Raw genomic sequence first — 20,339 nt, 5'->3', positions numbered from 1 at the left:
CCCCCCCCGGCAGCACCACCCCTCACACTGGACTTGCTCGGGATTTGTTTGTACCATCCGGGGCAGCCGCAGACGCCCGTTGAGAGCCCTTCATGCCCTGATGGTGCCCTTCCCGGCCAGCTCACTGTCGAACCCAGAGCTGCTAACCATTTATTTTATTTTAATTTTTAAATTTATCTTTAAATTTATACCCCGCCCTCCCCGAAGGCTCAGGCTATGCACTGTGCAGCCAAGCCCACCCTAAGTTTATGTGGCACACCAGGTTAGGTTTTCCTGGAACAGGTGACGCACCACAGAGTGACTGATGCGTCCCTTTCCCTTGACAGACAGTTGCCGAGTTCAGATTGGAAAGTTCCTGGAGATTTGGGTGAAGGTCCAACTCAGTAAGACACAGGGGGTGCGGTCAGACGGCATGCTGAGGGCGGGTTAAACGGCTCCGGTTCTGACCGGATTACATTTGATCTGGATAATCCGGGCCCCACTTACCTCCCTTATCCCGCCTCACCGCGCCGTCACGTCGCTCCCCAGCGTTTACATTACCGACGCGCGGGAGCGTGTGTTGGCGGGTTTTTAATTTTTTTCCCCTCAGTTTGCACATGCGCATAGGCGCTCATCTGTAGAATGGGGGGACGAAACTACCATGGCGCATGCGCAGAACCACCAGGGCGAATCAATCCAACCCCTCCAACAAAAGACTTCCCTTTAAACGTTTGACCTGAAAATGGCCTCCGTGAGATCCTGAACTCATCTAAACTCTAAAACAAGTGACCGTTTAAATGTTGGTTTTCTAAACACGGTAGCGGAGCTCCGCCTATGCATGCACCGCCAACGCTAAAAAAAATGGCGGGCGAAAAGCAGACACCTCGGGCAGCTTTAGAGCCGGGAGGGGGTTTAAACTGGAAGTGGCTTGACACTGGAGGAGTGATCACACAGGGGGGAAATGCGGCTTTAAATGGGAGAGCTGAGAAAACACCACTTTGGGACCTGGTAACAAAATACTCCGAGATAAAGGGGTTTTGAGCTGGAAACCAACAGCTGGGGACAGGAGGCAGATGTTGACTGTGTGATCGTGCAGATAAAATCTGTTTCTGAAGCGTGACGAAAGCTGGTCAAACAGCCCGTCTGAACGCATCCAGGGAGGGGATAACAAACTTGACCCAAAACTGGAGTCAAGAACCACAAGGGTAAGAAAGAAGTCTAATAAATGGCCAATATTAAAAACCTAGTTTAAACTTATAATATACAAAAATGCGTGTATTTATTAGAAAGGCAGTTAAAAACAAATAAGGGCCCAATGAAAGCCTCACTGAAAAGTTCAAGTGGCCTGAACACAAGGGCCAAGACACCTGACCTGATGCGTTTCCGTCCTATTGGTCAAACAGTTTGAGGTACACATTACAAGATTACATATTACAATAAGATAACCAATAAGTTAATACTGGACCAAGAAAAGGAAGGCTGTAGAAAAAAGAAAATTGAATATGAATAATCAAATATTCAATAATCAAATTTTGATTACAGTGTAGTATATTACTTAAGCAGCAAAATCAATAGACCCAAAACAAAGATGCTTGTGATCCCTCTAAAGATGAGAGTCATCTTTTTATTTTTCCACAGCCCTTCTTTTTCTTGGTCCAGTATTAACTTACTGGTTATCTTATCGTAATATGTGATACTAATAGCAAAGCCCATTGTAAAAGGAATACAACGAGCGCTAGCAAGATCTCGGTCTGGCCCTCCTCCTTGGCCACCTTGTCGTCTATGGTGCCGGTCCTCGTCCGCTCGCAGCCTGCCCTGCCAGCTGCAGACATCTGCGGATGGCGACAACTGGTGCAGCAGCGGCATGGTCAGCCTCGGCCTCCTTACTGTTTGGCCACCAGATCGTTGGGCCTGTGTTGCCTCGCAGCGCACTGAGGGCCAGAGGCTGGCCGCCGCTTCCATGGGCTCGCAGCCCAGCCGGCTCCCTGCATCCTGGTGCAGCCGATGATGACCGGTGTGGTGCCATGTTCGACCTTGGCCTCCTAAGCCTCCACCTGGCGGAGCGTCCATCCCCTTCAGCGGCTCCCTCCAGACTGAGGCTGAGAAGCTGGCCGCCGGCTCTGTGAGTGGGACTGAGGCAATACAGTGAGGCAATGCAGCCAGGGGATTGGCACACCTTCCGAGTGACAGATAAGGCAGCCAACTGATTTGGGAGCGCATGAAACGTTGCCACCCAAAAACAGAATTATATATAAGGAGAGATTATAATGGGTACCTCTAACTGTTTGACCTCTGAAGAAGGCCCCCAATAGGGCAGAAATGCATCAGATCATGTTTTGAAAGTCCATCTCAGCCAACAGAACATGTTCAGGATACAGCCTGCCAAATTTGTGGAAGTGTCTATGTTTGCTACTTCTGTGGCTCACCACCAGAAAGGGAATTTGCACCCGGAGCTGGTGGCACAAGGCTCGAGCATGGCTGCCGGGGCACCACCAGTCTTTACCCGTGTTGAAGAAGATGGTGGAAAGGAAGGTGCAGTTCTTGAAGAAAGTATTGCTGGACGTGATGTCTTCAAAGTAGCACTCCTCAAACAAGGTGTCCACAAAGGAGACCGACTTCATCTTGAGGCCTATGAACCTGCCCAAGAGAAAGGCACCCACTAGAAGCTGCTTTGGGGGAAGGGGAGGTCATGCGTTCCCCCCCCCACACCCACCTATACAGCTGTCTTCTTCAATCATAAGACAACAGAAGCAGAGACCAGAAAGACGACAGAAGCAGAGATCAGCAAGAGCTGGAAACCCACACCACCACCCTGTGTCCCCATCCACTCGCGTGGTCTCCGTGGGTCCCCCAGTTGGCAATGCTGAGCACCTACTTGTCGTTAAAGTATTCCCCACGGCTGTGGATCTGGTTCTCCAAGGTGAAGTTGAAGGTGAAGTGGTGCACTTGCTCCCGGTCAATGACCTTGGTGCGGGAGGCGTACTCCAGATTCTGCAGGTGCTTGATCATGTCCGGGAACCAGACAGTCAAGCCGTAGTAACTGTTGGAAGAAGTGAGGGGGGGGGGGAGAGAGAGAGAGAGAGAAGGCTCGCCTGCTCTTTGGGGACTTTGGCTCCCCCGCCAGACGAGGCCCCTTGTGGAGGGGAAGCGGCTGCCATCGGTTGAATGGATCCACAGGATCCATCCCAGTGGTTTCCCACCTTGCCTCTGTGACGCCTGACAGGCAGGAGTTCTGTAATTCTGCCGCAATTCAAGCGTGAAATGCTTTTTCATTCATGCTACAAGGTGTGTGGCGCAGGGGGACTCAAAGGCCACGGACTGGTGCAGCGATGCGAGAAGCTGGGCTCGCTGTGCGGCCTGTCGCTTCTCTCCGGGCCAAGCAACGCCTCTGCAGGCAGATGTCGGGGGCGGGAAGGAGCGTGGCGCCGGAGCTGCCACAACAGTTGGAACGGCTACATAGCATCGCTGGTCTCAGCGGGCATCCGGGAGCTCCACATCCCATTGTGCAAAGCCAGGATACTCTTCCGGCCCTGTGAGGGAGTTCTCAGGCTCAGTTTTGAAACTGATCCCAGGTTCGGACCCCACGGATCGGGGCCAGCCTCCGTGCTTTCCTGCAGCAGCAGGAGTCTTGATGCAAGATGCTCCTTTGCACCGGCATCGAGTATCAGAGGCCAATTCCTTGTACCAGAGGAGAGCAGCATGGCTAGTGACACGGGTCTGTGGGAGCCGTCCCATCGTAACACCCTGACTTGGAGATTGTGCTTCGGCTCCTGAGGGGGAGAAGTTCAGTCTCAGCCTGGTCTGGCCTTCGGCTCAGCTTGGACGGCAGCTTTGAGGGAGCAGACAGGTGGGGCTCCTATTGCCACAGACTCCCGGGCATCCCGGCTCCTATAAACCGTGGTGGACAGCCAGGAGGGTAACAGTACCAAAGACCAGTCCCAAGGAGGGCTGGGGATTTCTCCACCACCACAGGAGGGGGGAAGTCAGTCCCATCCTGAGGCCCACGACCTCCAGGGATAGAGAGGGTGTGTGTAGGGGACAGAGGAATGGCGTTTTAAACCCTGTTTATTTTCTGTGCCCAGGATGTGTTGATGTGCATGTGTATACGTTCTGTGCCTAATACGTAAAGGTAAAGGTTCCCTTGCTCGAAAGCCAGTCGAGTCCGACTCTAGGGTTGCGGTGCTCATCTCCGTTTCAAAGCTGAAGAACTAGCGCTGTCTGGAGACATTTCCGTGGTCATGTGGCCGGCATGACGAAACACCAAGGCGCACGGAACGCTGTTCCCTTCCCACTGAAGTGGTACCTATTTATCTACTTGCAGTTTCTTGCTTTCGAACTGCTAGGTTGGCAGGAGCTGGAACTAGAGACAGGAGCGTCATGCAGCACACTCGGGTCTCAAACTGCTGAACTACCGACCTTCCACAGCCTGCAGTTCAGCGTCTTAACCACTCGAGCCACCGCAGCTCCACCTAATATGTATATAGTTCAAATAAACCTTTAAGACCTGGTGTGCCTTGACCACTTAGTCCTCCCCGCCCGGCACATTACCAGAAGTGAAAGAAGGGCCAGGGAACCCAAACGGGCCCAAATCAGAGGGGTTGCCAACTCTCCAGGGGGCACCCAAAGATTGTGGTACCAACTTCCCACGGTCGGGGAATCAGCCAGAGGGGTCTCACTGTCCCTCTAGGAAGGCGGTGTAAATCCAGTGAGTGGTGGCAGCGTGTAACAAAGGGAAATAGCCCCACCGGGAAGGGTGGGAAGGCAAAAACAGGGGCTTGCGAGCCACAGAACGGCTGCTCAGTCTCCCAGGGCTGAGGGCGGGTCCCCGTTTCGCCACACAGTCCCACCGACCTCACAGGGTGTCTGTTGTGAGGAGGGGAAGGGAAAGGAGATTGTCAGCCGCTCTGTGTGAAGAGTGGGGTTTAAATCCAATCTCTGCCTGTCTGTCTGTCTGTCTCTCTCTCTGTCTCTGTCTCTCTGTGTCAGGGAGAAGTCTCAGCCGAGCCGGCCGGCTTTCCCACGTGTGCTGTTTCAGTGGGTGGGGAGATTCAGGATTTGAGAATCTTGCTATTCGTGTTTGGAAGCTGGACGCTTCTAGTCCTCATGGCGGTGAAGCTCTTTTTGAGACACAGAGACAGTGGGGCTGGCTAGAGCATTTACACGTTGAGAATGACTCCCAGCTGGAGTCTCCCGCTGTAGCCCCGCCCCGCCCCAGTGCCCCACCTGAAAGACATGGTGAACCACACGGCCATCATCATCAGAGTCACTCGGCGATACTCGGGAGCGAAGCACTGGTGAAAATTGGCCCAGACCTGGAAACAGCAAAAACAGCAACAACCAAACCAGAGAGTTATCTCCAGGAAGGGAAAGAGTTAAAAATCAGTGCGGGTTTGTGCAGTTTTACACTCTTGTGTGACACGAACCCAGAACCCATCTGCCCCTCTTGCATCTCTACTGTCCTCATTGCATCATCCATCGCCTGCTACATGGTCACGGAATGTTTGCTAACATTCTAGTGGCTCAGGATGAAAACCATTAGCCATGAGACACTGCAGAGCTGCGGAGCCTCTGCGTGGAAAGCAAAAAGGGAGTTTTTCTCCGAGCCCACGGAGGCGCCATTCTAGGGGTCTGCATCACATATTCCCTCTCTGGTCCCCACACCTACTTGCTGCGAAAGGTTCAAAGAACGGACCATCCAGCGTCGGTACCAAGTCCCCGTGTCAGACTGGATCTCCACTAGTTCATCCTCCTGTTTGATAGTCTTGATATGGGTCACCTGTAAGAAAACACAGGGAAGGGAACGTAAGATGCCACTCTTACTGATCTAGGGAGTCGTTACCGGCTAAGTATCAGGAGAAACTTCCTAACTGTAAGGGTTGTTGGGCCGTGGAACAGACTGCCTTGGGAGGTGGTGGATGCTCCTTCACCGGAGGTTTTCAAGTGGAGGCTGGGCAACCATCTTTTGGGTATGTTGTAGGGCTGTCTTTCGGCTGTGCTCCTGCAGAGTGCAGGGGGTCGGACTAGATGACCTGCAAGGTCCCAGTTCCAACTGTAACATTCTATGATTCTATGGCCCCGGTCACACGGGCCAGATAACGCGGGGGGGGCGGAGGCGTGGCTGTTCGCCCCGGAGCAAAATAAAGCGTGGTAGCCCGATCACACGGTCCCCCAAGTCTCCGTGCTTAGGCTGTTAGCTGGCGATCACACGGCAATGCTGCAGCGTGGCAAAGAAGCGCGTGGCGTGATCACACAAGCGTTTCGCGTTTGTGCGCATGCGCAGTTCCGTGGAGCAGCACTGCTTTCAGTTTCGTGTTTGTACGTGTGTGCTTACGAAAAACATCAGGTTTGTAATGGGACATGGACGGGCGCCGGATGCCACGGGATACTAGCGCTCCCGCGATCAGACGCCCGCCCCTGCCCCACATTTTCCGGATACTAAGCACTTTCCGCAGTACTTTTTTACTGTGCATCTTCGGAGGGACGCCACGGGTGCGCTATGCTCCCCAGATGTTGCGGTGTGATCGCGCCCCGAAAATCTGCCTGACATTCGTGCCTTTCGCGCAGCAAATCCTCCATGTGACCGCGGAGCCTATGATTTGTATTATGGAGTGGGATCGGGGCCAGTTCCAGGCTTGCATGGGCCGGAGGCTGCAGAATGCAACCAGGCCCCCTTTCCCATTTAGTATGGCCGGTTTCTCCTCTAACAACACCCCTTCCAGTTGGCCCCTCTCGTTCGGTTCCACCTTTTTTGTCAACCATTCCACTTTCCATTCCAACTTTGCTTGCTCTGGTAAAGAGAGATCGTATGAAACTGTGCTTTCTTAGATCAAGATGGGTAGCCGTGTTAGTCTGTAGCGGCAGGAAAGAGTAAGAGTCCAGTAGCACCTTAAAGACTTGTGGTAGTGTACTGGAGACCAAGAAGCCCTATGAGGAAAGGCTGAGGGAACTGGGAAGGTTCAGTCTGGAGGAGAGGAGGTGGAGGGGGGACAGGATGGTTCTCTTGAAGTATCGCAATCTAAAGGACTACAACATGATACACAACTCAATAGAAAATCCTTGAACCAAGGTACATAATCACATAATCAACGTCGTCTCAGATAGGACACTGATCTCAATTAACATTCAAGCTCAAAATGTGCTGCTGTTTCTACTGGATCCCAGAGAGAGACGCCCGGGATCCAGTAGAAACATAGCAGCATATTTTGAGCTTGAATGTAAATTGAGATCAGCGTCCTATCGGAATTTAATATTCTTAAGACCTGTTGTCTAACATTTATGACACTGAGAGCTTTGGCACCACTATAATATCTCCTGAAGAAGATCCATTTTTTTTGAAACGCTGTTATGTAATCCGGAGACGACGTTGATTATGTGATTATGTACCTCGGTTCAAGGATTTTCTATTGAGTTGTGTATCATGTTGTAGTGCTTTAGACTGCAATACATAAACAGCATTCTTTATAAGTCTTATGACTGTTTGATTGTGGGTCAGACTATCACGACTGTTGGCTTTATACTTGTTTAACTGATTGGGTCGTGTGTGTCCAGATTTTTTTTGTCTCTTGAAGTATCGGAAGGGCCCTGTCACTTGGAGGAGGGCTGGGAGCTGTTCCTCTTGGCAGCAGAGGAGAGGACTGGCAAACCTGGGTTTAAATGAAGGGCAGGAAGGTACCAGCTGGATATTAGGAAAAACTTTTTGACAGAGTCGTGCAGCAGTGGAATCAGCTGCCTGGGGAGGTGTGGTGAGCTCCTCCTCCCTGGCAGTCTTTAAGCACCGGCTGGACAAACACTTGTCAGGGATGTTCTAGGCCAGGGGTGTCAAACATGCGGCCCGGAGGCTGGATCAGGCCCCCAGAGAGCTTCTAAGAAGAAGAAGAAGAAGAGAAGAGATGGGATTTATACTCTGCCCTTAACTACCCAAAGGAGTCTCAGAGGGGCTTCCAAACTCCTTTCCCTTCCCCTCCCCACAACAGACACACCCTGTGAGGCAGGTGGGGCTGAGAGAGCTCTTGACAGGAACTGCTCTTTTTTCAAGAACAGCTCTCATCAGAACTGCGGCTTGCCCAAGGTCATCCAGCCAGGTGCAAGTGGAGGAGTGGGGAATCAAACCCTGTTCTCCCAGATTAGAGTCCGCACACTTAACCACGACACCAAACTAGATGTCTTCTGCTTCTGCTTCCAGTTCTGCTGCTGCTGCGTCATCATAGGTTTGCTGCTTGCAGAGACACACCTGAACAGCGTACTCAGGATTGCAACAGCACAGACATTTTGATGCAATAATTCAGAGCAAGAGGGGTCAGTTATCAGACACTGTTAAAGAAGCAAAATATTGCAAGAGTGCTCATGTTTTAAGCCTGTTTTTATTTTAGGGGGGGGGGGACCCTTTGTGTCTGTGTCCTTTATAAAGTTTATATCTCCTCTACTTGGCATTACATTTTATGACACACATGGCCTGGCCCAACAAGGTCTCATTTATGTCAGATCCGGCCCTCATAACAAATGAGTTTGACACCCCTGCTCTAGGCTGATCCAGCACTGAGCAGGGGGTCAGACTAGATGGCCTGTAGGACGCTTTCCGACTCTGTGTGATTCTATGATTCTTGTGTAGGAGCTTTTGTGAGTCACTGCTCACTTCTTCAGGTATCTTAAAGGTAGACTTTAAGGCGCTACTGTGCTTTCTTAAGTTAATTTTATTACTCTGTATAAAACCAGGCAGAAGCAACTGTGCCTACCATGATTTTTTTTGGAGCACTATTTAATCAAAGTGGCAACATCTGAGTAAACACAATAAAAATATTGTTCTGGAGGAACCGCGAACTCAAGGTTTATGGAAAAGTTCCCCCACTCTCATCACTGGAAGTGAGGGGGGCCAATCCTGTTCCTCCAAAAAGCTTGGGCAACTGAACAATCACAACGTACTGAAGATGTTCATAAGGGAACTTAATTTTATCGCCCAACACTGGATCAAATTAGTTACCTCTTTGATACAACTCATTTAATCCTCCAACAAATATCACAATTCAAATCTTACATTGTTGTCTTTATATACATGTAAAGGTAAAGGTAAAGGTTACCTTGCCCGAAAGCCAGTCGAATCCGACTCTAAGGTTGCGGTGCTCATCTCCGTTTCCAAGCCGAAGAGCCAGCGCTGTCCGAAGACGTTTCCGTGGTCATGTGCAGTGTTCCCTCTAAGCTGAGTTAGTGTGAGCTAGCTCACAGTTTTTTAGCCTCCGCCTCACACATTTTTGTCTTAGCTCAGGAAGGATGGCTCCAGAGCAAACTAATTTATGCAGTTAACCCAATCGCTCGCTCACAACTTTAATGCCAGTAGCTCACCAAGTAGAATTTTTGCTCACAAGACTCCATAGCTTAGAGGGAGCATTGGTCATGTGGCCGGCATGACTAAACATCAAGGCGCACGGAATGCTGTTCCCTTCCCACCGAAGTGGTGCCTATTTATCTACTTGCAATTTCTTGCTTACGAACTGCTAGGTTGGCAGGAGCTGGAACTAGAGACGGGAGCTCACTCCGTCATGCGGCACCCGGGTCTCGAACTGCTGAAGTACCGATCTTCCTCAGCCTGCAGTTCAGCGTCTTAACCACTTGAGCCACCGCAGCTCCATTTATATACATGTAGTGTTTTCTTACAGCGTTCTGTGCGCCTTGGTGTTTAGTCATGCTGGCCACATGACCATGGAAACGTCTTTGGACAGTGCTGGCTCTTCGGCTTTGAAACGGAGAGGAGCACCGCAACCCTAGAGTTGGATTCGACTGGCTCTCGAGCAAGGGAACCTTTACCTTTAGTGTTTTCTTATAACTGATTTGTATTATCTTTTTAAAAGCACTGCCTTGAGGGCCCTCATTGGGTACGGAGACGGCAAAGGATATTTTTGGCCTGTGTCCCCCCACAATGATTAAGCTGTATACCAAGAGAAAGCACCTCTAATGCATCCACTAGTTGCGGCAAGGGCAGCGGAACTAGTTAAGACAGCATCTACTCCAACACGCAACACCCCAAGATGTCTGAGGCAGAGCATTCTGGGTCACTGTGGGCAAAACACTGTAAGGTCCTTTCCCAACATTTTGTTGCCCCATGGAAAAAAATGAATGAATGTGATCTAATATTACAAAAAAAAAAAAATTCCTTTGCCTGACCAGCAGTGTCTTCAGCATGTACCAACACAAAACTACTGCTGTGGGGAGAACAATGTACAAAGGGTGCCTGGGAATTTTTTCCAAAACAACCCCCCCCCCCCCAAGCGATTCTGAGTATGCATTGGGATGTAGCGAAATCAGCCCTAAAATAGAGAATGATGGACATGGAGAGACAGACAGATCCCGGTGGATGTCCTAAGTTTAGAGCCCCGGCTTCTGTCAAATATCGCGTGGAGGGCCGGCTCACTCACTAGGCGAACTAGGCATTCGCCTAGAGCGGGCCGGCCCTTAGGGGTGCCAAACTGCACCCGGCCCCCCCACCACCAAAAGCCCCCCCTGCCGAAAGCCCTGCATGCATCTAGTCCCTGACCGGGGGGGGGGCCGCTGTGAAGGGACAGGGCGCACGCAGCTGGGGGGGCGGTTCCCCAGGGGGGAAAGGGGACGGGGGGGGAGAGAGAAAGCAGAAGGGCCACCCTCCGAAGAGCCTTGTAGCCCCCTCTCCCCCACACCCGATGCACCCAGCTTAGCACCCGTTTTGAGCGCCGGAGAGGAACGCGGCGGCGGGGAGACACAAGGTGGGGGGGCGCCACAAGGCAGCCTCGCCTGGGGGGTGCTAGTTTCGCCTAGGGCACCGAAAAACCTCGAGCCGGCCCTGATCGCGTGCAACCCATGTTTTATTTATCGCATCTCGATAGTCACAAGTCTAAAAAAGCCTTCAAATCAGACAGATGTGAGGCTTTCCCCTCCGCGATGCTTGAGGGCAGTGTAAGGATCAGAACTTACAGATCTCGAGGCTTTCATTAAGTGCGATCAAGCTGTACGTTTTTACAGGTCAGTTGCAGCCTGTCTGGGCCGAGCGTTAATTAAAACCACCCAGTGGCCTTGACCAGGACACAAGACGCTTTTATATGATTGTCAGCTATCTATCTATGGAGCTGCGGTGGCTCAAGTGGTTTAGACGCTGAACTGCAGGCTGTGGAAGGTCGGTAGTTCGGCAGTTCGAGACCCGAGTGTGCCGCGTGACGGAGTGAGCTCCCGTCTCTAGTTCCAGCTCCTGCCAACCTAGCAGTTTGAAAGCAAGAAATGGCAAGTAGATAAATAGGGACCACTTCGGTGGGAAGGGAACAGCGTTCCGTGCGCCTTGGTGTTTAGTCATGCCGGCCACATGACCACGGAGACGTCTTCGGACAGCGCTGGCTCTTCGGCTTGGAAACGGATATGAGCACCGCAACCCTAGAGTCGGATTCGACTGGCTTTCAAGCAAGGGAACCTTTACCTTTACCTTTTACAGCTATCTATGGGGAGGAGGCGATGAGGCCTTGGTGACGGGTGGTTTGATTACCCGGCGGAGGGAAGCCTGCAAGTATTTGATGTCTCAGAGATTCAGCCTCTGCCCGGCACAAGTAATTGAAGTCCCCCCCCCCCACTGTCATGATTTCAGAGTGATTCCCTGCATAGCAAACACTCTTGATTGCTTGAATGATTGAATAAAGGCAGAAGCGGCTTTTAATCTGCTGTGTTGGGAGTATTTGCTGAGCGCCTGCTTACATCCTCGAAGGGAACCCAGAAGCAAAAAGCCTTAACAAAGGACCAGGACCCGGTGAGAACCCCGAAGCCCCCAGGTGGCTGTTGAGTTCAGCGCCAGAGAGTGGGAGAGGGACTGTCCTTGGTCCAGACAGGCAGATTCAAAAGGACCCCTATTGAATATAGATTTTGCCAATGTGGCTCAGGTGAGATAGAAACTCAATACATTACAGAAACTATCCAGCACATGATGCTCAGATGTAACTGGTATAACAAGATCTGTGACAAATATATTACTCCTCTCATAACAGATATGGTGGGACAAACAGGTGCTGAGCGGTGTAAGCGATAGTTAATCGACGGGAACCGGAGAATTACTGAAACTGTGGCGAAATTTTTGGGGGTAGCGGGCTACTACATTCAAAATACACGATCAAATATATAATAATAGTTGCCTAGTAGTCTCTGTCTTATGCTTTTCCTTTATTCTATTAGGCACGACTGTATTTTTATAGAGTTTTATTTTTACACCGGTTTTCTATATATATATTGTCTTAAATTCAGTTATATGAATGTTATATTTAAGCATGTGCATTCTATGGCTTGTTGTCGTAATAAATGCAACCAAAACAATGGTTTGCACTCCTATGGCACCATTATTACAGTACTGGCCCCAAATATTAGACAGTCCAGGGGTCATTTCCTGTGGGAGCGCACAGGAGCGGAGCTCCGGCAGTAAGGAGCCCAGGGGGCGGGCACATGCAGCAAGCCCCGCCCCCTGCTCCCAGCAGCCCCCAGTCGGGCCACGAGGAGCAAGAAGCAGCCAGGTAAGTTGCAGAGCTCAGCATCCATCATCATAAAATAATAAAGCTGCCATTTTCTACTTTACTGTACTAGGAAACAAACACAAATATTACACAGCAGAGGTTGAGTCCCGTGGGGGCACCTTTAAGACCAACAAAGTTTTATTCAAGGAACAAGCTTGCATACTCATGCACACGAAAGCTTATATCCTGAATAAAACTTTGTTGGTCTTAAAGGTGCCCCCACTGGACTCAAACTGTGTTCTGCTGCTTCAGACTAACACAGCTGCCCATCTGAACAAATAGGTCAGAGCAGGAGTGGGCCTTGGCATCTGCCCCACCCTGCCCAGTGCTGACACGGGCACTGAGCAGGATTGCCTCCCCCCCCCCCCCCCGAGATACAACAAACGTTCCTGGACTCAAGAGAGTTTTGAATAAGTCCTAAGCATTGCTCGGACTTTTAACTGGGAACGCAGGTGGCTGAAGGGAGAGGCTAAAGGCTTTTCTACATCCTCCTTTGCCTCCCTTGTAAGTTCCTGTTTCTTTGGGGGAGGGGTTTCCTGTTCTGCATGCGTTTTGCTCCCTCTAGTGGTCAACCTAATATTACATCGGTTTTATGTCCAGCATAAAGACCCGCAGTTTAAATCTGCAGGGAGATATGCCTGACAGAAACCACTGTGATATCGAAATGACCACCAGAGGGAGCAAACGTGGAGAACAGGAAAATAAACCCAGTGAAACAAGAACTTAAAAACCCTTAGAAAGCGCTCTCTTGCTCTCTTGTTCTCTCTCTCTCTCTTTCTCTCTCGCTCTCTCTCGCGCGCATGCGCTCTCTCTCTCTCGCGCGCATGCGCGCTCTCTCTCTCGTGCGCGTGCGCTCTCTCTCGCTCTCTCTCTCGCGCTCTCTCTCTCTCGCAAGTGTGCGCTCTCTCTCTCTCTCTCTCGCTTTCTCCCTCTCTCTCTCTCTCGTCCCTTTCAAACTCAGGGGGCTGGATCCATGGGTGTATTCCACTAACAGTGGTGATTCCCCCTGATGCAAGAGACTTCAAGGTACAGCTCCTTGCGCTGGGGACAGGCCCCTCAATTAACGTCCACAGAAACCACCCGAGGCTCATCCCGTGCAGGAGATTGTATGGAGGGCTTTCCCCCATTCCGCTACTCACTGAGAAGACCCGTTCAGGGTGCCCCTTGGCTCGCATGTTGGTGTCATGAACCTGCTTCAGAACCATCCAAGCTTCATCGTGCTTCCCGTTCTAGAGAGACAAAGAGGAGACGCTGAAATGGAAAATCCCTCCTCTCTTCTGCGGGGGGCAAAGCCAAAGTGGTGAGCCAAAGTGGACAGCCGATCTGCTGGCATCCCCAGGGAACACCGCTGGGGTCCTCAGGGCTGCCCTCCACACTCGGTTTCAGGGCCGAGATGTGGCCTCTTGAATGGCACCGCAAAACGGGAAACCGTGGCCAGTGACCGAATGGCTTATTTATATTTATTGACATATCTGTCCCTCACCTTCCCTATCATCACACAATGACTCAAAGCATCTTAAATATCTACCTTGTGCAAAGCACTCCATACTTGCAAGATACACGGGACTGTACGATTTTGAAAAACAAAGGAAAAAAAATACATACATGTGTGTTTCTTCTAAGCGACAAAGTCCCCGGAGGGGGAGAGAAAGGCCGTGTGAAAATGCACAAGCAGATACCTAAGATAAGAAGTAATGGAGTAGGAGGTCCCCAAAGCCATGTCCAGAGGTACCACCACGATACCTGCCAACACCTTTCTTGGTGCTGCTGAGGATTTTTAGAAAGTGAGGCTTCTGATTGGCCATTGGAGATTTAATTGGCCATGTAGATTTATTTATTTATTTTTAAATGTTCCTTTGAGACAGTTGCCGCCATTGGCTGAAGGTGAGCTGCAGCAGCCATTTTGTGGCTGGCCCTGCCTCCTTTGCCCCCTCCCCTCCAGCACCCCCCCCCCCATGTCTGGCCATACAATGGGCTGGGTCCCAATCCGTTTCTCTAAGGCATTACAAGGAGCCTTTCCCCAACGCAGGAGGTTTTATTCATGGGCACTCCATGAAATTAATGAGGAATAAGCTTAGAACAGGGCCTGTAAGACGGAGCTCTTCTGCCTGGCTTTCGAGTAGGAGCCGCCACCGCTGCACGACCACCACCAACTGGGCTGGGCAACATCGGGGGGGGGGTGAGTTGGCCCTGTGACAAATGAACGACAGCGCCGCCTGGAACCGATATCATCGATCTTGGACCATCACTACCAGGATGCCTTCCTGTGACTGAAGACCTTTTTGAGACACCAAGAGCACCTTGTATCGTGATAAATGACTATAAATGATTGCTTTATCTTGTTTTTAACTGTTTTAATTATTGGCATCCGTGCCCAGTCTGTGACCCGCCCTGAGCCCGCTTGCGGGGAGGGTGGGCTATAAATCTAATAATAAAATTTTAAAAATAAATAAGTTAAAAGGAACTTCTTCACCCAAAGAGTGATGAGCACATGGAATTCACTACCGCAGGAGGTGGCGGCGGCTACAAGCAGGGGACAGCTTCAAGGGGGAACTGGATAAACATATGGAGCAGAGGTCCATCGGTGGCTATTAGCCACAAGGTATAGATGGGAACTCTCGGTCTGGAGGGATGCTCTGTCTTCTTGGTGCGTGGGGGGGGGGCAAGTTTCTTGGGGGGGGGGGGGGGGGCAAGAGTGGGAGGGGTTTCTGGAGTTCTGGCCCCACTGCTGGACCTCCTGATGGCCCCTGGGGTTTTGGCCACTGTGTGACACAGAGTGTTGGACTGGATGGGCCATTGGCCTGATCCAACATTGGCTCCTCTTAGGTTCTTATAAACATATGGAGCAGAGGTCCATCAGTGGCTATTAGCCACAAGGTATAGATAGGGGCTCTGGGGCAAGGGATGCTCTGTCTTCTTGGTGCTTGCGGGGGTGGGGGGGACAGTGGGAGGGCTTCTGGTGTCCTGGCCCCACTGCTGGACCTCCTGATGGTCCCTGGTATTTTTGACCACTGTGTGACACAGAGTGTTGGACTGGATGGGCCATTGGCCTGATCCAACATTGGCTCTTCTTACGTTCTTATAAACATATGGAGCAGAGGTCCATCAGTGGCTATTAGTCACAAGGTAGAGATAGGAACTCTTAGGCTGGGGCAAGTGATGCTCTGTATTCTTGGTGCTTGGGGGGGGGGGCAACAGTGGGAGGGCTTCTAGTGTCCTGGCCCCACTGCTGGACCTCCTGATGGCACCTGGTATCTTTGGCCACTGTGTGACACAGAGTGTTGGACTGGATGGGCCACTGGCCTGATCCAACATTGGCTCTTCTTACGTTCTTATAAACATATGGAGCAGAGGTCCATCAGTGGCTATTAGCCACAAGGTAAAGATAGGAATTCTCAGGCTGGGGCAAGGGATGCTCTGTCTTCTTGGTGCTTGGGGGGGGCAACAGTGGGAGGGCTTCTAGTGTCCTGGCCCCACTGCTGGACCTCCTGAGGGCACCTGGTCTTTTTGGCCACTGTGTGTCACAGAGTGTTGGGTTGGATGGGCCACTGGCCTGATCCAACACTGGCTTCTCTTATGATTTTAAGAGGTCCTCTGAGCTGTGGGAAAGTGTCACGGCTAGATCGGTGGGAACCCCGCCCTCTCCGGGGGCCCCATTTACCTCCAAGAAGAAGCGTGGGCTCTCCGGCATGGTGGTGAGAGCCCCGATGGCAAAGACGGAGGGGAAGGCACAGACCAGGACGAAGACACGCCAGCTGTGGAACTGGTACGCAGAGCCCATTTGGAAGCTCCACCCTGCGGTGAGAGGGAGGAGCGGAGGTCAGAGGAAGGGAGGAGGAAACGGAGCACTCGTGACAGTGTTCCCTCTGAGCTGAGTGAGTGTGAGAGAGCTCACCGTTTTATAGCCTCCGGCTCACACGTTTTTGCCTTAGCTCAGGGAGGATGTGGCTCCAGAGCAAACTAATTGATGCAGGAGCCCAATCGCTCGCTCACAGCTTTAATGCCAGCAGCTCACAAAGTGGAATTTCTGCTCACAAGACCCCACAGCTTAGAGGGAGCATTGCTGGTGACCACAGACGGAAGGGGAGAACAAGCTCATTTGGGCACCTCAGGACAGACCACGGGCACCTGGAGGGCCCACCATAAGCTAGGGCTGCCAACCTCTAGGCGGGTTTTATAGCCAAAGGAGAGCTCATGGGAGGAGGTTGTATCAAGACACAAACACTCCATGAATAACTTACGGACAGAACTAGAAAGAATATATTATCCAAAGCAATTTTAACAATTTCTAACAGTTCAACTATTTGTCAAATTCAAACACTCTTATGATTTCTTAGAATCATAGAATAATAGAATGTTAGAGTTGGAAGGGACCTTGCAGGTCATCTAGTCCAACCCCCTGCACTCTGCAGGAGCAGAGCCGAAAGACGGCCCTACAACATGCCCGAAAGATGGTTGTCCAGCCTCCGCTCGAAAATGTCCAGCAAAGGAGCACCCACCACCTCCCGAGGCAGTCTGTTCCACTGCTCAAGCACCCTTACAGTCAGGAAGTGTCTTCTGATATTTAGCCGGTAACGACTCCCTTGTAATTTCCACCCATTAGATCTAGTCTTGCAATGGGGAGCAAGGGAGAATAGATCCGCTCCATCTTCTACACGACAGCCCTTCAAATACTTGAAGACTGCAACCATGTCCCCTCTAAGCCTTCTCTTTCCCAGGCTAAACAGACCCAACTCCTTCAGCCTTTCCTCATAAGACTTGGATTCCAACCCTCTCACTATCCTGGTTGCCCTCTTCTGGACATGCTCGAGCATGTCAACATCCCTCCGAAAATCTTGTGCCCCAAACTGGACACAGGACTCCAGGTGAGGCCTGACCATTGCATAACTTAAAGGATTAGGATCCAACAGTACTTGATTCAAAAGACAAAATCCAAGTAAAGTCCACTCATCTTTTGTATAAGACGCTTCAGGAGAGCAAAGGTTCCACAGGAAAACCAAAGTCCCACATTGTAGCTGCTACTCCTACAACGCTCCTGAAGCGTCTTATACAAAAGATTAGTGGACTTTACTTGGATTTTGTCTTTTGAATCAAGTACTGTTGGATCGTAACCCTTTAAGAAACCATAAGAGTGTTTGAATTTGACAAATAGTCGAACTGTTAAGAATTGTTGAAATTGTTTTGGATGATATATTCTTTCTACTTCTGTCCGCAAGCTGTACACGGAGTGTTTGTGTTCTGATACAACCTCCAGGTGATGCCTGGAGACCTCCCAGGATCTCCAGGCGACAGAAATCAGTCTGTCCAGAGAAAATGGCTCCTTTGGAAGGTGGACTCTATGGCGTGAGACCCTGCTGAAGCCCCTCCCCAAATCCCGCCCTCCTCACGCGCCACCCCCCAAATCTCCAGGTATTTCCCAACCTGAACCAGGGCAGCCCTGTTTCAGCCCGTGCAGACTCAGAAAATTACACCAGGTGCAAATTCAGATCCGTGCATTTCCAACCCTTGTGGCTTAGTGATCTTAGTGAGATGTGAAGGCCCGGAAAAAACCCGGAAAAATTCGGGGGGGGGAACTTTTTTTACCTGTTTTTTTCCTGAAGCCTTTTTTGTTTTTTTCCGAAAAATTGGAAAAATTGAAAATAGAACAGAAAAGACGAAAAAAATGATTATGGAACATTTTGTTTTAACATGATGAATGAAATATTTTAAGACAAGGTGTTCAAATATTTTCCAAATCATTTCTAAAAACTATGTATGGTATCAGATTGATCTCATTTCTGTGCACTGAGGACAAGCAAGTCCTAGGTTACAAACTGAACTCTCCAATGCAAGAACAAGATGCATTTCTTCCTTTAGGAGGTGCTATTGTCACAAGAAAAGAAAAAGGTTTCAGTTTTCTTTTTGCATGTGGGTGGGTATTCTGTTTGTAATAATTGTTTGGATACACTATATTTTTAATATGCTAGTTGTGATAATTTCATGCCGAGTAAAAATGTCCATAGTCATATTTTATGTTCCTAAAGTAACAGAATGACTTTCAAACCAGAAAAGACAAAAAAAATGCTAATGTAGCATTTTTTTTCAATTTTTCCGAAAATTTCCGTTTCCCCCCGAAAAAAACAAAAAAAAAAATGGGTTTTTTTCCGAGCTTCAAAATTTCCGGAAATTTTACATCTCTACACAGGACCCCACGACTTAGAGGGAGCAGGGGTCAGGACCAATGTTCCCTCTAAGCTGTGGAGTCTTGTGAGCAAAAATTCTACTTTGTGAGCTACTGGCATCAAAGTTGTAAGCAAACAATTTGGCTACTGTATAAATTAATTTGCTCTGGAGCCGTCCTCCCTGAGCTAAGACAAAAATGTGCGAGCCGGAGGCTACAAAACTGTGAGCTAGCTCACACTAACTCAGCTTAGAGGGAACACTGGTTAGGACAGCTTCTCCCGTGTGCCCTTCCCTGTGCCCAGGGTTGCCCGTCTCCGGGCGGAGCTTGGAGGTCTCCTACAGAGATCAGCTCCCCTGGAGAAAGTGGCTGCTCCGGAGGGTGGGCTCTAGGGCCCTGCACCCTGCCGAGGCCCCTCCCCTCCCCAAACCCCGCCCACCCCAGGCTCCACCCACAAAAGACCAGGAATCTCCCGGCCCAGAGTAGTCCGCAACTCTGTCTGCAGGCACCCACCGTAGTGCGGGATGATGGCCCAGGCCATGGCCGAGGCGTAGATGCCCCCGATCATCCAGAACATGCACAGCCAGCTGAGGTGCTCCCCCCGCTTCTCTTGGGCCAGGAACTCGGAGTAGTAGGAGAAGACGATGGGGATGGAGCCCCCGATGCTGCGGGAGAGGGAGAGACGGGTCAGCCCCCGCAGCCGAGCAACGATGCGGTCGACTCCCAGGCTGGACTCCTGGTGGGGCCGGACCACCTCGGGCCATGGGGGAAGCAGTTCCGGGCCGGGCCTGCCTGCTTCCGGCTGCACGGCGGGGTCACCGTTGCAAAAGCCACACACCCACCCACCCCGCATGTCCCAAAATATGTCCTGCCCGGGAAAACGTGGCCCAGCACAGAGAGGACGTGCTAAAAGTCAGACGGTCTCCCCTCTGGCACCCGAAACGGAGTGGCGCTTGCCAAACTGGGCACAGAGACGCTCTGAGCAGAAACCGCTACGAACCTTTCGCCATGACCTAGGGTTGCCAACCTCCAGGTAGAGCCGTCGGTAACAAAAGCAACCGTGATGTTGTATTATGAAAATATATTTAGGCTTCGGTTCTGCAGTGAATATATTTCTTCATCACCTTATGAAAACATACGCCACACACACACGCGACGGGAAATGCATAGAGACCGTTTCACCTGACAGCTTTTTCAGAGTGTCCTGCATGAATGACGCTTGTTCACACGTCGACAATACTAAATCCGCGAGCTGGCACAGAACATCCTTACCACTCCATTAAGGCAAATTCTTTCAGCGTTTCAGCGTTCTTGAAAAAGTGCAGAAAAGGGCAACTCGAATGATAAAAGGGTTGGAACACTTTCCCTATGAGGAAAGGTTAAGGCGCTTAGGGCTCTTTAGCTTGGAGAAACGACGACTGAGGGGGGACATGATCGAGGTTTATAAGATTATGCATGGGACAGAGCAGGTAGAGAAAGAGGTACTTTTCTCCCTTTTTCACCATACAAGATCTCGTGGGCACTCCATGAAATTGCTGAGCGGTCAGGTTAGAACGGATAAGAGGAAGTCCTTCTTCACCCAAAGAGTGATGAACACATGGAATTCACTGCCACAGGAAGTAGTGGCGGCTACAAGCATGGATGGCTTCAAAAGGGAATTAGATAAGCATATGGAGCAGAGGTCCATCAGTGGC

The 20,339-nt window shown here is 50.7% G+C and overlaps 1 protein-coding gene across 1 annotated transcript in view; it reads right to left on the bottom strand.

The window, feature by feature from the left end:
- SV2A (synaptic vesicle glycoprotein 2A) overlaps positions 1 to 20,339 on the bottom strand; it is a 64,165-nt gene that overhangs the window by 8,290 nt on the left and 35,536 nt on the right. The window contains exons 3-9 of the mRNA XM_015414482.1: positions 19,159 to 19,310; positions 16,147 to 16,280; positions 13,625 to 13,714; positions 5,639 to 5,755; positions 5,203 to 5,291; positions 2,855 to 3,019; positions 2,483 to 2,616 (exon numbers count right to left, since the gene is read on the bottom strand). Coding sequence (XP_015269968.1) covers positions 2,483 to 2,616; positions 2,855 to 3,019; positions 5,203 to 5,291; positions 5,639 to 5,755; positions 13,625 to 13,714; positions 16,147 to 16,280; positions 19,159 to 19,310 — 881 coding nt within the window. The remainder of the gene's footprint in view (positions 1 to 2,482; positions 2,617 to 2,854; positions 3,020 to 5,202; positions 5,292 to 5,638; positions 5,756 to 13,624; positions 13,715 to 16,146; positions 16,281 to 19,158; positions 19,311 to 20,339) is intronic.

The sequence above is a fragment of the Gekko japonicus genome, unplaced genomic scaffold, assembly GCF_001447785.1.
Source record: "Gekko japonicus isolate JY-2015 unplaced genomic scaffold, Gekko_japonicus_V1.1 scaffold1553, whole genome shotgun sequence".
NCBI classification, from domain to species: Eukaryota; Metazoa; Chordata; class Lepidosauria; order Squamata; family Gekkonidae; genus Gekko; species Gekko japonicus.
This window is presented reverse-complemented; position numbering and strand designations above follow the sequence as displayed.